Source organism: Panthera uncia, chromosome F1 (assembly GCF_023721935.1).
Source record: "Panthera uncia isolate 11264 chromosome F1, Puncia_PCG_1.0, whole genome shotgun sequence".
Classification (NCBI taxonomy): domain Eukaryota; kingdom Metazoa; phylum Chordata; class Mammalia; order Carnivora; family Felidae; genus Panthera; species Panthera uncia.
The window spans coordinates 43,227,277-43,242,726 of record NC_064813.1 but is presented as its reverse complement, the minus strand read 5'-3'; the positions used below and the strand labels follow the sequence as shown (position 1 = coordinate 43,242,726).

Below are 15,450 nucleotides of genomic sequence, written 5' to 3'. Positions count from 1 at the left end.
AGATTCTAAAACACTAGTTTTGGGGCACTTGGGTGGCTCAGTCCATTGAGCGTCTGACTCTTGATTTCAGCTCAGGGTATGATCTCATGGTCGTGGGATGGAGCCTCACATCTGACTCAGTGCTGAGCGCACAGCCTGCTTGAAACTCTCTCTGCCTCTCCTTCTGAACCTCCCCTGCTTGCACCCAGTCTCTCTCTGTCTCTCAAAAAAAAAAAAATAATAATAGGGGCGCCTGGGTGGCTCAGTCGGTTAAGCGTCCGACTTTGGCTCAGGTCATGGTCTCATGACTCATGAGTTTGAGCCCATGTCTGGCTCTGTGCTGACAGCTGAGAGCCTAGGGCCTGTTTCAGATTCTGTGTCTCCCTCTCTCTCTATGCCTCCCCTGCTCGAGCTCTGTCTCTGTCTCTCAAAAATAAAATGAAAGTACTAGGTTTGTGGTGGAGAAAGAACAGGTGGGCACCTTTCCTCCGTTTCTCCACTTGGGAGAGTCAAGCACAACCCACAGGGCCTGTTAAGTTTGCAGCTGGGGGTTCTGAGTCCATCTCTGCCCCCTCACACACCTACCCCTCTTCCTCCCTCCCTGTCTCCCTCTGGCGTGGCAGAGAGAAGACAGCCAGAACCTTGGGATTACTGCTTTTCAAAGGTGGAGGCCAGATACTTATCTACAGGATGATCCCAACCATGTTTTGAAAAATGGATGAATATACAGGAAGAAAATGTAAAAATGTTAACTCACAGTGGTTCCTTCCAGACGGAGGGAAATCAATGATTTTCTTTTCCTTAAAGAGTTGCAAGGAGAAATGCCACCAAGCTGAGACCTCCCAGCAGCCATATGCCCCCAAACTAGCTGAGCTCAGACCAGGCCACAACAAAGCCTCCCAGGAAGACGGCACTGGCACATGAAGCTAGCTCTGCCCAGGTGACCACGTCAAGGTGAAAGAAAGCTCCATGCTGGTATTTAACTGAAAATCAAGCCAAGGCGGAAATCAGCATAAACAAGCCTTTTAGAAAAGGGGAGCGAGCCTGGAGCAGGGCCCAGGTTTTATTGATAGAAGGCTAGGTCCTGCCCTGGCTGTGCTGAAGCATGCAGTCGGGCCTGTCCAAGGCAAACATAACAGCCGACCCAGCCGGCCGGGAGCAAACCCCACTCCAGACTGTTTGCTGGCTGGGGGGCCGTTCAGCACCCACGTGGGACCCTTGGACCCTTCTGTGTGGTTCTGTGTGGCTCCTTCTATATTTTACTGGTGGATGTACTCTAGACATTGGTGGATGAGTCTAGACTCAGCCTTGATGCAGTTTGCCACATGGTTCTGAGGTTGACTCCTCTTTCCAGCAGAGGAAAGGGGGGGGCCACTCTGCTTCCGAATACTCAGACTTGGAAGCCCCTGTTTGCTGTTGGCACCCTGAGGGGGAGACAAGATACACAGCCAACTCCAGGGCCTGCCCACCACACTTGGGAGCTAGCTAAACTGTTCCAGGGAAGGGTTTCTAGACCTCCCCTGGGCCAGATAATTCTTTGCTGTGGGGGCCTGTCTTGTGTAATGTAGGGTGTTTAGCGGCATCCCGGGCTTCTCCCCCTAGATGCCAGTAGCATCACCCCAGTTGGGACAACCAAAAATATCCCCAGAAACTGCCATTTCTAGGAAATGCTGCTGCAGGGTGTGCTCTGTAACCCCCCACCTCCATCTTGTAAGGAAAACCTTAGGCAAAATTCTGCATCGTTCGGCAGGGTTTTGGAGGTCTGACTTGCCCCTCCTTCCTCCTCACCCCTTGTGGGGCATCAAGGCCTGGTTACATTCGGGCCGCACTAGAAACAGTTCCTTTTCCAAAATGTGTGGAGGATGTACAGAATTTTTGTAAACATGTACCTTAGAACCCATTCGGTCTCCTTATAGAAACATACATCATGTTTGCTTTCTAGCAATGCTTTTCCAATGGGAGAGAAGGGGTGGGGGAACAGCAGGAAGGCTGGTAACACCCACAGGCAGATCAGGTGACTAATCATGGCCAGAAAATGCCTGTGGACGGCTAGTCTCAGGAGCTGGGGCCCACTTGGGATTCCCCCGGGGCCACTCGTGTTCTCTCCAGGAAGTAACCAGTCATTCGGCACCTGTGTTGTCTCTCACGGCACCCTGGGCTTATTTGTTTAAAATCTCACTCCCCTCCTCTACCGCAAGCACAGGGAGGGCAGGCACTGTGTCTGTTTCCTTCATCACTAAGTCCTTGGCATTCCTGGGCCTGGCACATGGTCAACCCTAAAAACCTATTTCTTAAGTGAATAGATGAACAATATCTGGGAACACTCCATACTTCCTTGACCAGCAACTCATACATTAAGGATCAGATCAAACGTCCCTGATGTCTCCCAACAGGAACAATTGCCTTGCATTCTCAAAACACTTGATTCGTGCTTCTTTTATTGCAACGTGCATCACAGTACATACTCTTGGGTTGTATTCTGTGTCCTCTGCCAGAATGTAAGGTCTCTGAGGACTAGCACTGTGAACCACCATTTATTATCCCCACTCTCACCAGTGCTTGGCACACAATGGATACTCAATGTGGGCTCGTTCAATGCAAGAATCAAAAATCTTGTCCTGTCCCCATTCCAAATCCTAGACATCAAAGTTTGGATGCATCCTGACTCAAGAGCCTTGGCTAAACCCATGAACCAGAGGCTGCTTTGGGTATCGATTTCCTGGTTCTTGAACACAAAGCAAGAATATCCGCCCAGCCCTTCTAAAGTTATATCTAGGTTAGCAGGCTGACCACAGGGAGGATGATATACTGGAGGAGCCTCAGCCCCAACATCCCCACTGCCCCAGGGCTATGAGGCTTCAAAGGACCTTCAGGAGCCTTCTCTCCTTCCTGCCCTCATCTATACCCACACCTCTAGCTTGAAGCCCTCGGCCAAAGCAGGCTCTGTGCTTGGAGAGCACTGAAGAGCACTTCTGAGTGTCTACACAGTTCTCTGTGTCACTGTTCCTGTTCCATCATCCCAGGCCCTTGGAAAGGGGTGTGTCTGGCTAGCAGGAGACCCCAACATCCAGCACGCCTGCGGTATTCATGCCACCTCCTGCTGACCAGAGCTCCCGGGCAAAGAAAGTGGAGTCTAGGACACCAGAGGAAGCTGTTCCCAGCCCGGTCCCTGAGCTTTGCTGCCTACCTGGCTGAAGACTGGAGTGAGGGTGCTTTCTGGAGAGGGTCTGTCCTGGGATGGGCCTCCCTGCTGACTGCAGTCCAGCTGGATCAGATGGCGGCACTCCGGGTGGCAGGTGAATTTACAGTCTGGAGGGAAAGAAGCACCAGGGGATTAGGAGTCAGGCAGGATTCTATCCACTTCCACCCGGAGAAATACCCTGGGAGATGGCGTTTCACTCCAGGAAGGAAAACCGTGAAGGAGAGAAGTAGAGCGTGGGAGGACACCTCGGTGCCACGGGGAATGGCTGGTGACGGGTAATGCGTGTTTTATGCGTGTGCAAACTGTTCTCACCACCGTTATTTTGTGTGACCTTGCAATCATTATTATTGCCACTTCACAGACAGGAAATTGGGATCTAGGGACCTTAGCGACTTTCTCAAGGTCAAGTCATCCGACTTCAGGCTGGTGCTCTCTCTACTGATTGACATCAATCACCAGGGATCACAGATCCCTGGAGAAAGACTTCACTTTTCTGGGCCTCATTTTGCCAGCCTGTAGGATACAGGTAATAGCTTCCCTGCCTGGTGCACAAGGAAGTTCATAGTCATAGGGGAGAACAGGTCTTAACAAATTAAAAGTACCTCCAGGGACAAAGGCGTTATCCTCAACAGGAAGGACTGTTACCTGTCTCTGACCCTGCCCCAACCAGAAATGTGGAGGCGGCTTCTCTAACCCAGCTTAAAAGTCCTGCAGACAACATCCCAAATCAGGTGCTTCATGGGAAAGCATATGTTTCTTTTTTTTTTTTTTTTTATGTTTTATTTATTTCTGAGAGAGAGAGAGAGAGACAGAGCACGAGCGGGGGAGGCGCAGAGAGAGAGAGGGAGACACAGAATCTGAAACAGGGTCCTGGTTCTGAGCTGTCAGCACAAAGCCCAACGCGGGGCTCCAACTCACAAACCTTGAGATCGTGACCTGAGCCGAAGTCAGACGCTCAACCAGCTGAGCCCCCCAGGTGCCCTGGGAAAGCATACATTTCACAGACAATGTTCATTTCCATGGAAGCAGGACTAAATCTCCAGGGTTGTACAGAGCCTTGGGAACTACTTTAGAGGTGGGGAGACTGAGGCTCAGAGAGGTGAAGTGAGTTTGCCCAGTGACACATGGCTCAGCAGCAGGGCCAGTGCTGCCAGCACTTCCCCTGGGGGCGGGGGGGTGCTCTCTGCAGCCTCTTCAGCAGGAGGCCAGGCAAGGGAAGGAGAGCACTACAGAGGGTGGGAGTGAAGTAAAGAAACCCACGCAAGTCCATCAGCAGGCGAAATGCCCGGATTTGGTCAGGTTTGAGGTGCGGTTCCTGCACACAGCTTCTGGGCCAGCTGGGGTCACCTGTCCCGGAGGTGCCACAGCTCGGCCCGAAGACCCAGCCCAGGCAGGGTGCAGAGTCTCTCTTGAGAAGGCTGACTTCCTGAATGCAAGGCCAGGTGTGTGGGGATGGGCTGATCTGGACAGGATCTGTGGTAGGGGACACGATAGCCTGTACTTGTTTGGACAATCTGGGGACTGGGGGACAATCTGGGGACTGGGGGACACTGTTTGGACAATCTGGGGACTAGGCTGACAGGAACTCAGGCTCCTGACATTCTTTTCCTTCCTTGTAACAAGCTCCAAAAATCCAGCACATGTGGATTCTTTTTTTTATTAATTAATTTATTTATTTTGAGAGAGAGAAAGAGTGTGTGTGAGGGGCAGAAGAGAGAGAGAGAGGGAGAGAATCCCAAGCAGGATCCACACTGTTAGCACGGAGCTCAATGTGGGGCTTGAACTCACGAACCCATGAGATCATGACCTGAGCCAATATCAAGTGTGTAATTGGATGCTTAACATACTGAGCTACCCAGGCATCCCCCATCTTGGGCCCGGGGTGAGTCGGTTCTTCTCCCACTCTTTTGGGGGTTTTGGAGTGAGACTTCCACTCTCCGCAGATGCCTCTTCCTTTATACCCCCAAAGATGAGCACCTGACACAGGTTTTGCCACTAATGTCTGCAGGGGAGCATTCTCAGAAATGTGAGGACACACAGAGATTCCGGAACCCTGAGACCATCTGACTCAATCAGTGGTCTCAAGCTCTCAGCCACCATTCTGGAATAGCATTTAGAAGCTCTCTTGCTTATCCCCCTCATGCCCGGATGCCACCAATATCCCCTCCTTCAGACCCTGCCCTTGTCCAGGCCTTCCTGACTCTCCTCCTTATAAGCCATCCCCTCACCTGGAGACAGAATGGTGAAGCCATTGTCTGAGGTATGAACCCTATACTTCCAAGTGCCCACATGTATTTCTGGGCCCCCCAGTAGGAGATCTCTGCCCCACACAGGGATGGCCTCACTCTTAGTGGGGCTCAGGGCTCAGGGGGATATGCAGGCCAAGTCTCCCCTGCCCACAGTGCCCAGAAATGCCGGGGCCTTGATAAGGCAGCACTGAGGCCAGAGCCCACACAGAGAAGCATTGTTCCAGGACTCTGCTCCGGGAACACACCTGTACAGCTTCTGGCAGCGCTCTGAGCGATGAAGAATGCTCCGGGGCTGCCAAGAAGTGGAAACAAGGAAGAGAAGAAAGGACTAGAAGTTCTCCCAACTCGACAGCAAACAAGAGCTGCCACCAACTCACAAATGGGAAAGCGTCGTAAGCCAGGAGGATGTCTTCCAGTCTCTTCTTTGAACTCCTGGTACCGTTGACTCAGGCTTTGTATGTCCACCTGTGCATCATATCCTTCTCTCTCTCTCTCTCTGTGCTCTGTCTCTGCTCTGTTTCTCTCTCTCTCTCTCTGTGCTCTGTCTCTGCTCTGTTTCTCTCTCTCTCTCTGTGCTCTGTCTCTGCCCTGTTTCTCTCTCTCTCTCTCTCTCTCACACACACACACACACACACACACCCTGAAAACAGCACCAAACCTCAGAAAGATTTTTTTTTTTTACAGTCCTGACGCTGAGCTGGATACAGCTAGGGGACAGAAGACTCTAGGGTGAATATTTGGGGATTTTATAAAAAGCACATTTGAGCACCGATGACTTTGTTCCATCAGACCGTGTAATCACAGACTGTAGCAAAACCACTGAAACACATCTTGATACTTCCAGGCCCCCTGGAAATGCTAAGCACAGGTCTTTTCAGCCAGCAGAGATGAAGTCAGAGCCCCCACGCCCTTCTCAAAACACGGAAGCAAGCCCCACCAGCCACAGCCAGCAGCCTGCGGGCCTGATGTGCTCCAAGTGGGAAGATCCATGGGATTCCAAAGGCAGAGGCATGTTCCACTGGGACCCAGTGGTTAACCCCCCACAAGCCATCTTTCCCTCAAGACAGCTCATCGCGAGTACTGCTAAGCCATCTCCTTGGTATTCATTGCCCTCCACAGCCTTCAACTGGCGCTCAATCTGGACACAGAAAGGGAGAGAGACCTTGGGTAACACAGGGCCACAGAGGCCCCCAGGAACGGCCCAAGCTTCCCTGAACAGCCAGAACCACCATCTGTGGTAACAACTCTAATGTCTTGAGCACAGACCTCCCCACACCCGAGGGTAACGATGAATAAGACAAGACTTCTGGGGGAGTCAGGCTACCTGGGCAGACAGGACCCATGTGTGAAGAGATAACTAATGAGGAAGACAGCACAGATCCAGGAAACCTGTTCAGAGGACAGAGACCCCTGCCAGCCACAGCAGTTGGGAAGGTTTCTTGGTGAGGGAGGCTCTGGGGACCTTGAAGAATGGATCAGATTCCAGACGACTCCTATTTCCACATCACAAGGGCCAAGAGGAGGCAGGGAGCTCTGACATCAAAAAGAGGATAGGACAAGAATCTCCCGACAAGAGGCAGCAAAGATTAGGGAGCGACATTCCTCGGTTCTAATAGAAGTATCTTAGAGAGAACAGCATTTCTTGCATCTTTATTTCATTTTTATTTTTTTGAGATAGAGCATGCAAGAGCGGGGCAAGGGCAGAGAGAGGGAGAGAGAGAGAGAAAGAGAGACAGAGAGCGAGCAGGGGAGAAGGGCAGAGGGAGAGAGAGAGAAGCTTAAGCAGGCTCTACGCTCTGTGCAGAGCCCCGTGCGGGGCTTAATCTCACGGCCGTGAGATCATGACCTGAGCCAAAATCAGGAGGCAGACGCTTAACTGACTGAGCCACACAGGCGCCCCAAGAACTGGTATTTCTTGACCTTAATACTGTCATCTATAAAAGAGAATTATCATCCCTTCCGGTCTCCATCCTTCCCTTCCAGCTATAACCCCTGGCCGCATTCTTGGGGATAGTTTGAGGAAAATAAATGTGCCTCCAGGTCCTGGAAGAGGCGCCTCTGGAAACAGAGGACGTGACTGTAAGGAGAAATGATGGAGACAAATCATAAGAGGGGTCCTTCTCCAAGGAGGGACCCCTGAGCCAGGACGGAGAGAAGGTTCCCAGGACCCACCCTCAGCACCCAGACTTCGTTAGTTTCCCAGTTGTTGTAATAAAGTACCTTGAACTAGTGGCTTAAAACTGAAATTTATTTGAGTTCGGAAGGCTGCAAGGCTGATAAGGAACTCTTTGCCCTCTCACCCCAGAGTTGCACGTAAGACGCTGAGATAATGTGGATCTCTCTACTTAACTGCCCCTGAGGCTAAGGCCTGGGGTGAGGGCGGAGGCTGGCACCCAGGGTATAGAGCCTGGTTTGCAGCGGGCCCACAGGCCTCCCTCCGGGTCACTCCCAGGTCAGCGAAGACCAGCTTCTTACCCTGAATGACCACAGCCACTTCTGAGGCCCAAGGGAAAAGCATGACAGCCTGTGAATCTAGGAGCCCCACACCCATTCTCTGGGTACCCCAGGCCTTCTTGGAGAAGGTCAGCCTCCGAACAAACTTTTCTCCCTCCCCCTTTCCGCCTTCAGGGACCTGGCCTGTACTGCGGTGTGATGGCCAGAGAATGGACTTTGAGGTAGGCCTGACCTTCAGTCACACTCAGCCAGCTCCATGACCTTAGATAAGTTACTGCACTTCTCTGAGCATTAATCTCGTCAAGCATAAAACGGGAATGAGCTCCTAGGGCGTCCATGTGAGGATTCAATGGGGTTCTTGGTGCAGAGCACTGCATGGGGGTGGGGGGACCTCAGCCAACATCCCACCCCCACCCCCGGCACCGCCTTGCCAGGCAGACTCCTTACCCCACTCAGCTCCTGGCGGATGATCTACAGTTTCACCAACCTTCCCCCAGCTAGTCATTTCAAAGCAAGCACACAAGTAGCTTTTAGTTTTAAAATAATTTTGTTCTGAGGCACTACAGAGAAATCTGAAAAAACAAAACAAACAAAAGTGCATTGGAAAAATACAGTGTTAACATAAGTTTTTAAACAACAGAAGTAAGGGTTGTCCTGGCCCTCCAGAGCAAGTCAGTGGGGACAGTCCTCAGTGGCGGGGGTCCCTTCTCAGACCTTCTCAGGACCCTTCAAGCGTCCCCCATTCTTGCACTAGGAGCCACTCCCAGTAGTGTGCTCCAAACCCATAAAATAGTGTCAGTCAAAGGGATTTGAGCAGGAGTGCTTTTTCCCTCTGCCCCAGCAGGTGATGGCCACAGCACCCCTCCCTGAGGTCTCCACCTGGTCCTGGGAAGTACCAGTTCACAGTTCTAGCCCCAGCCACTCAGCCTGGGAGCTCTGAACCCCACCCATCCTGTCTGCCTGTCCTGGACCGGCTCTTCAAACACAGCCCCTTTATCTCCGGGATGCCACAGCTGGGAGACTCAACTATTTGGGCAACAGCAGTTCTTGTGCTGAGATCCCCGGGCAGCGTCACCAGAGAGGCTCGTTCATCAGCCACGGTCAAGCTCCACGAGCAGCGGGCTCTCGGCCTCCCCCACTCAAAGAGGCCCAGCCTCGGTACCTCTGCTCTCCATGACACCACAGCGGAGCCAACCACCTCATCACACGGACAGATGACGATGGCAGGAAAGCAAGCACAATGGACACCGGGCTCCCAGCACCAGCTGCCTCACAGAGGCACCAAAGTGCATCCACTCAGCAGCAGTAAATCAGAAATCCTTAGAGCACAGGTGCCTTAAGGACACTGCTTGCCGTGTATGACAGAGGTCTTTGCGAACAGGTGCAGGGGATGGAGCACTTAATCAGGAGCTAGGGAATGAACGGAGTCTGGCCTCCAGAGTTACTCAGATCAGGGTTTGAACCCAAGCTCTGCTTCCAATTGACTATGATGTGCCTGGACAATTTGCTTAACCTCAGTAAAATATGGGATTTATTTAGCCTCAACTTCCTCATCTGCAAAATGGAGCTAGCAGTATCTCCCTTGCCAGCAGATTTGTTGCCAACATTAAAGAGAACGTATGTAAAGCATCCGGTATTGCCTGGTACCATAGTAGGTGCTCAGTAAATGATAGCTGTCATTTTCAACACTATGGGATTCCGGAGTCTGGGTACCCTGCTTCAGCATGTGATGCCAGCCAAAAAAAACCTCTCCGTTTTGGGGTCTTCTTCCAAGGTATTACAGTGGTAAGAGGCAACTTTCCAAGAAGTTCCTCCTACCTGCTCCAGCCTCCCTCCTGCCCTTCCTTTGATGGGCCCAGAGGAGCAGGGACATGATGGTGGCGGGGAGAGGGGTGTATTGGAGGGCAGGAAGGTAGAGAGACTGTGATTTGTTAAGTCTGGAGGTCGTGGCAATTGCCAAGATCAACATGATCTATACGTTTTTTCATACTCCTGGCTACACTCCTAGCGAGGGTGCAGCAAAGGAATGGAAACTCCCCACTCCGAGGGTCAGGCAGCCAGCTTAGGACATCTGCATCTGTATGTTTCCAGGAAGTCCCTCGAGCCCCTGGCTTGTTGAGACCACATACTTCCAGTCCCTTGTTTCAGAGGACAGGCCACCCCTGAGGGCTCAGCACTCCCTCCCCACCCCCAGCCTGGATACACACAACTGCCCCCCTCCACTGTACAACCCCAATCCAACACACACACACACACACACACACACAGCCCACAGAATGTGCCGGAAAGCAAGCCAGGAAGCTAGCAGGAAGGGTCGATGTAGTGGAGAGGAGCGACCTGAAGCCAGGCCCATGTCTCAGGTCAGAGATTATGGGTCACTCCCACGGACAAGTGAGGTGGGCAGCTGGGTGCACTGAGGCAGATGTCGCTGTGGCAAGAGCCAAGAGGGGTGTGCCTGGACACGCTCAAGCCTGGAGCAGATGTTCAGTTCCCATGTGAAATAGAGGGCTGGGGTGGGCAGGCTATATGGCAGCAGGCTCCCCGAGGTCAGGCATGCTGAGGAGGGAAAGTGCTCAGGAGGTAAGGTTGGGATGCAGTTGAACTGAGGGCGGGAGGCCACCCCAAGATCTTGGTCTCCACCCTCCCCCAAAGTGACCGGATGGGTTAGATGCGTGGCAGGGCTGGGTGGGGTTGATGTGCACTTTTGAGCAACACTTTTGTACTGAAGGGAAAGGCAAAAGGTCCTGCCCAGTTGCTCAGGCACCAAAGGGGATACGAAGAGTCTTTCTGGGACCTTGGTCCTTGGGCCTCATGTATCAGCTGTTCATGCCCCGAGCCTAGCTTCTCCCGACTCATCCCCCGAGAGCCTGGCTGACACTGGGTGCCGGGCTGGCCTGCAGAGGCACAATCCTGCCCCATGTGGGAGGGTGTGGGTGGGCATGCCTCTCGGGCAGGCCCATTACTCATCTGTCTCCAACTTCACATCCCAAGGCCAAAAGCACCAACAAAAAGAAGGTACTGTGGCCTTCCAGGCCGGGGGTGTGGGCTGGGGGTATTCGGGGAGGGGCGGATGGAACAAGGGAGGGCCGGTCAGTTCGCAAGTTCAGACAGATGACGCAGGAAGCAAGGGAAGCGTCAGACGGTGCCCTCCCTCCCTGTGCCCGGTGAGGCCGCAGACGTGGGCCTAACCCCAGTGTACCTTTCCTATGTGGTCTGTTTCGTGCCACTTCAGTCTGTGGGTGCTGCACCCTGAAGTATATTTGTATGCTTCCTGTCCTGTGCATATGTGTATATAGGTTTAAAATTATACACAACCTTAATAGGGTTGAGCCACTTTTAACAATGCATGCTTCAACCTTAGCTGGTACTAACTGACCCTCTGCTAGAACTATATGCCAGACTGCTCCCTCTGTTCTCTTCTGTCCCCACCCCCTGGCTTTCACTATATTATCTACATTTCCTATGTTTATAACATTGACACTCTACCGTAGCCATAATTCCCACAGTTTTCTACAGTTAATTCTACTTTTAAGTTGATTCAGTCTTTTTGCAACAGTGAAACTATTTTTTAATAGTTTGTATTTTAATGAATCTTTTTTTAATGTTTGTTTATTTATTTTAAGAGAGGGAAAGAGAGTGTGCGTGAGCGCGAGCAGGGGAGGGGTAGAGGGAGAGGGAGACAGAGAATGTCAAGCAGGCTCCATGCTGTCAGCACAGAGCCCAATGTGGGGCTCAAACCCATGAACCGTGAGATCACGACTGGAGCCAAAACCAAGAGTTGGTCGCTTGGTCGCTGGGTGAGCCACCCAGGTGCCCCATTAATGAATCCATTGGATGATTGAAAACATTTTTGTAGTATATTTCTATATGCACTATGTTTCCCAGTAATGCTTCAAGTACCTTAAAGAGATACACCCCTATGTTATGAGTGGCATTGCAGCACTGTGGCCCCATGCAGTAGTTTCTTGATGACAGTGGTGGTGGGGACGAGATGTGGATGAAGAAAAAATAGAAGTGGGCGAGTCTGCAGGCCCTCAGTGGGATATCACAGAGCATCTCCAAGGCTCCTCCCCGCTTTGGTCGATAATAGTAAGAAGCAATACATTCTGGGGAAAGTCAAAGTAAATGATATCAGGTGGGATCCCAGGGTGGGAAAGCCCAACAGATCTCATTCTTCGTGTGCAAGTGTCTGTAGATTTGTCATCTGGATCCTGTGACACCATATCCAAAAAAGTTCAAGTTGTATTTAGGGTATGGCCACACAGATAGAAGTGTAAAGATACGGCACAATTTTTCAACAGGGGCGATTAGAGTATGTGCACCCATCAGGACACATGAGCTCAGAGAGACACAGAGTATTAAACCTTTTTATACAGTTAGGCCCTGTCTTTCCACATAAATCTAGTTATTAGTTTTTCACGTGCACATGCATGCATTCATCCCACATGCATTTTTTGAGGGCCTTCTAAAGTGAACCACTGTTCTAAAGGATAGCATGTTATACCCATAATAGGAACATAATATTCCATAATAGGAACAAGCAGATGATACATATATACACACGCACACACATAGATACAGGTATGTCCTATTTTGATTACCACCATGGAAAAAAATAAATCCTATTGCCAGAGCACCTTAAGAAAAAATGTTTTTAAACATTGTAGGCAGTTGGGCTTAAGGGAGTTTTACAAATAGTAACAAGCCCACAGTATCCAAAGCCAGTGTGGAGCGGCCAGATGCCCTCTCAGCTTCAGGCCTGCTCAGGAGGGGCCTCTGCCTCCTCTAGGCATGTGTCACTTTGCTCTGGGTGTAAGAGAGGCAAAGCAGATGGGGTCCTCCCCACCCCTGGGGGCTCAGGTTCCTCTCCACCCACCCCTGGGGCCCCTGTGAAGACACAGGAGGTGTCTGGGTAGCTGATAAAGGACGTGGTCTCTAGTAGTGAGGGGCGGATATGGAACGAGGAGCTTGAGGGTTTTTTGTTTCTTGTTTTGCTTCTATTTGATTATTTTTAAAGCAGATACCATCTCTGAGAAGGGGCAAAGGGCAGTCTAACCTCTTGCTAAACCTCGAGTATACATATATTTTTAAATTTTTTCTTAATGTTTACTTATTTTTGAGAGAAAGAGAGAAAGCATGAGCGGGGGTGGGATAGACAGAGAGGGAGACACAGAATCCAAAGCAAGCTCCAGGCTCCGAGCTGTTGGCACAGAGTCTGACGAGGGGCCCGAACACACAAACTGCAAGATCATGACCTGAGCCAAAGTCGGACGCTCAACTGACCGAGCCACCCAGGCGCCCCTCGAGTAGATTTCTGAGTGTCCCACAGACCCCAAGGACAAGAACAACTAAATAAGTCTGCAAGAGGTTGTGCCTGGGTGTCTGCGACTACAGGGCAGCAGAGGAAGCTTAGACAGATGTGCAGATATGAATGTGCAGGCAGGTGTATGCTCGGAGGTATGCCCGATCAGAGAGCCAGGAGGTCACAGAAGCCCAGGAGCAAACAGGTTCAGTCCTTTATGGGACAACCAGGCTGCTGCACCCAACTGGTCTTTCCACACCTGCTTTGATGTCACTTGCATGCAAAGTACCGACCCCCGGGTGAAAGGAGACTTTTGGCAGTGAGGAGAAAAGTAAATAGATTGCGTCTGAGGCGCTCTCTGCAGGAGACACACAAAGGCTTCTTTACAGCTGTATCCCTGTAGCCAGGACCACCAGAGATTCCTGGAAAGACCCAGGCCGTTTCCGCTGACCCCGGAGAAGCCTTTTAAAATGATAGATGACTTATTCCTTGGCAACATGCTTGCTTAGCTCTAATGAGGCCCGGTGGGCTAATCTAGCCTTGCTTGTTAATTAAGTGGTGCGGTAAACTCAATGATAGGAATTTTTCCAGAGAGAGTGTTTGAGTTTCGTGCCTCTCCTCCACTTCTGCCCAGGCAACCTCCAAACCCCATCTCTTTCACTGAGGTGCAGGCAAGCAGCTAGCACACCCGACCCAGGTGTGATGGCAGAGCAGCCCAGCGGGGGGCTCGCACAGAGGACCCACCGGGAACAGTTACTGAGAGTCTTTCTGGGAGCAGCTGCCAACAAGGGACCTGCAGCATGTCGACTGGTTTACATCCAATGTCATGTTTAACCCATGTGACACCAACCTGAGGTCAGAATTCTTTGCCCAGCTTACACTGGGAAAAACCAAGGCTCAGAGAGGTTCATCTGTACGAGGAAGGCCCCCCTGCCAGGAATCCAAGGTCCAGACTCAATTCAGCTTGGCTCCACACTGGTTTTCTTAAAGGCCACACTGCAGGCTGCTCACGGATTCCTGCAAGTCAGCTCTTCTAGAAATCTGTGGCCCACTGTCTACCGCTCCCATCATCGCTGAGCGCCCGGTCTCCCCTCTTCCCATCCATTAAGTCTAAATGCTAACACTAGTTCAACGAGCACATTGTAGCCACAGTGCGGCAATTTCTCTGACCTTAATGCTGCCACTCCAAGCCTGATTGATTTTCTTAAATCTATATAACTCCTTGGGCTGAATAGCAAAGGAGCAAGGGAATGATCTGTGGAATAATTCTTGCGGGAGGGAGGATGAACAGGAAGACGCAAGTGAGGGTTTAAATTGAGGAACTCAGCATCCAGCTGTCTTCTCGTGGAGGGCCGCAGTATGCATGAGCCACTGATGAGGATAAATTATGCAGGCTGGCTAAGAGTATTTGTCTCCAAATGGGGATTAGGTCTAGTTGAATTAAAATTCCCACTTCTCCAGAGGTAAAACATCAATCAGGAAAAAAACAAATTCTCCAGAGTCAAGACCATGTTGTCTTTTCAACTCTGCTTCCAAAATCTCAGCCCAGAGATGGCTGTTCAGTTTAGTTCCATCTCTAAAACTCAGCACCGTGACCCACTGGATGTCCCTCCAATTCCTGAATGTGTATGAGAACAGTGGGGAGACAAATGGGGCAGGGAGCCCCAAGGAAAGCTTTGTGCTGCAAAGATCCAGCCATCAAAGGGAAGCAGCCATCAAATGGTCAGAAGATGAGTAGAATCTAGGGCAAGGGGTCCCAGGCCTGGCTGTGTATTCCTGGTCCCTAACAAGGAGCCTCACTTCCCTGAGCCGTCACATCTGTGAAATGACATAATCCCCTTTGCACTCCCACTGCATAGGGATCTGGAGGGAATACGACATGTTAAAAATAAACAAACAAACATAAGTGCTTTGACTCTTTGGCAGAAGGGTGCTGTAGGATACTGAGATAGCATGACACACCAGAAAGAACCATAAGCTGAAGGCAGGTGCCCAGGCCCCCAACTTTGGTTGGCCTCAGCGCTCTTTCTTTGAAAAAAAGGAAGTAGACGGGGCACCTGGGTGGCTCAGTCAGTTGGGTGTCCGACTTCAGCTCAGGTCATGATCTCGAGGTTCGTGAGTTCAAGCCCCATACTGGGCTCGCTGCTGTAAGCACAGAGCCTGCTTTGGGTTCTCTGCCCCTCTCCCATTTGTGCTCTTCCAAAAATAAGCAAACATGAAAGAAAGAAAGAAAGAAAGAAAGAAAGAAAGAAAGAAAGAAAGAA

General features: G+C 51.1%; 1 protein-coding gene across 1 annotated transcript in view; it reads right to left on the bottom strand.

Moving 5' to 3' along the window:
* Positions 1 to 2,899: 2,899 nt before the first annotated feature.
* LOC125925490 (ras association domain-containing protein 5-like) overlaps positions 2,900 to 15,450 on the bottom strand; it is a 24,311-nt gene continuing 11,760 nt past the window's right edge. The window contains exon 2 of the mRNA XM_049634533.1: positions 2,900 to 3,288. Coding sequence (XP_049490490.1) covers positions 3,113 to 3,288 — 176 coding nt within the window. The 3' untranslated portion in view covers positions 2,900 to 3,112. The remainder of the gene's footprint in view (positions 3,289 to 15,450) is intronic.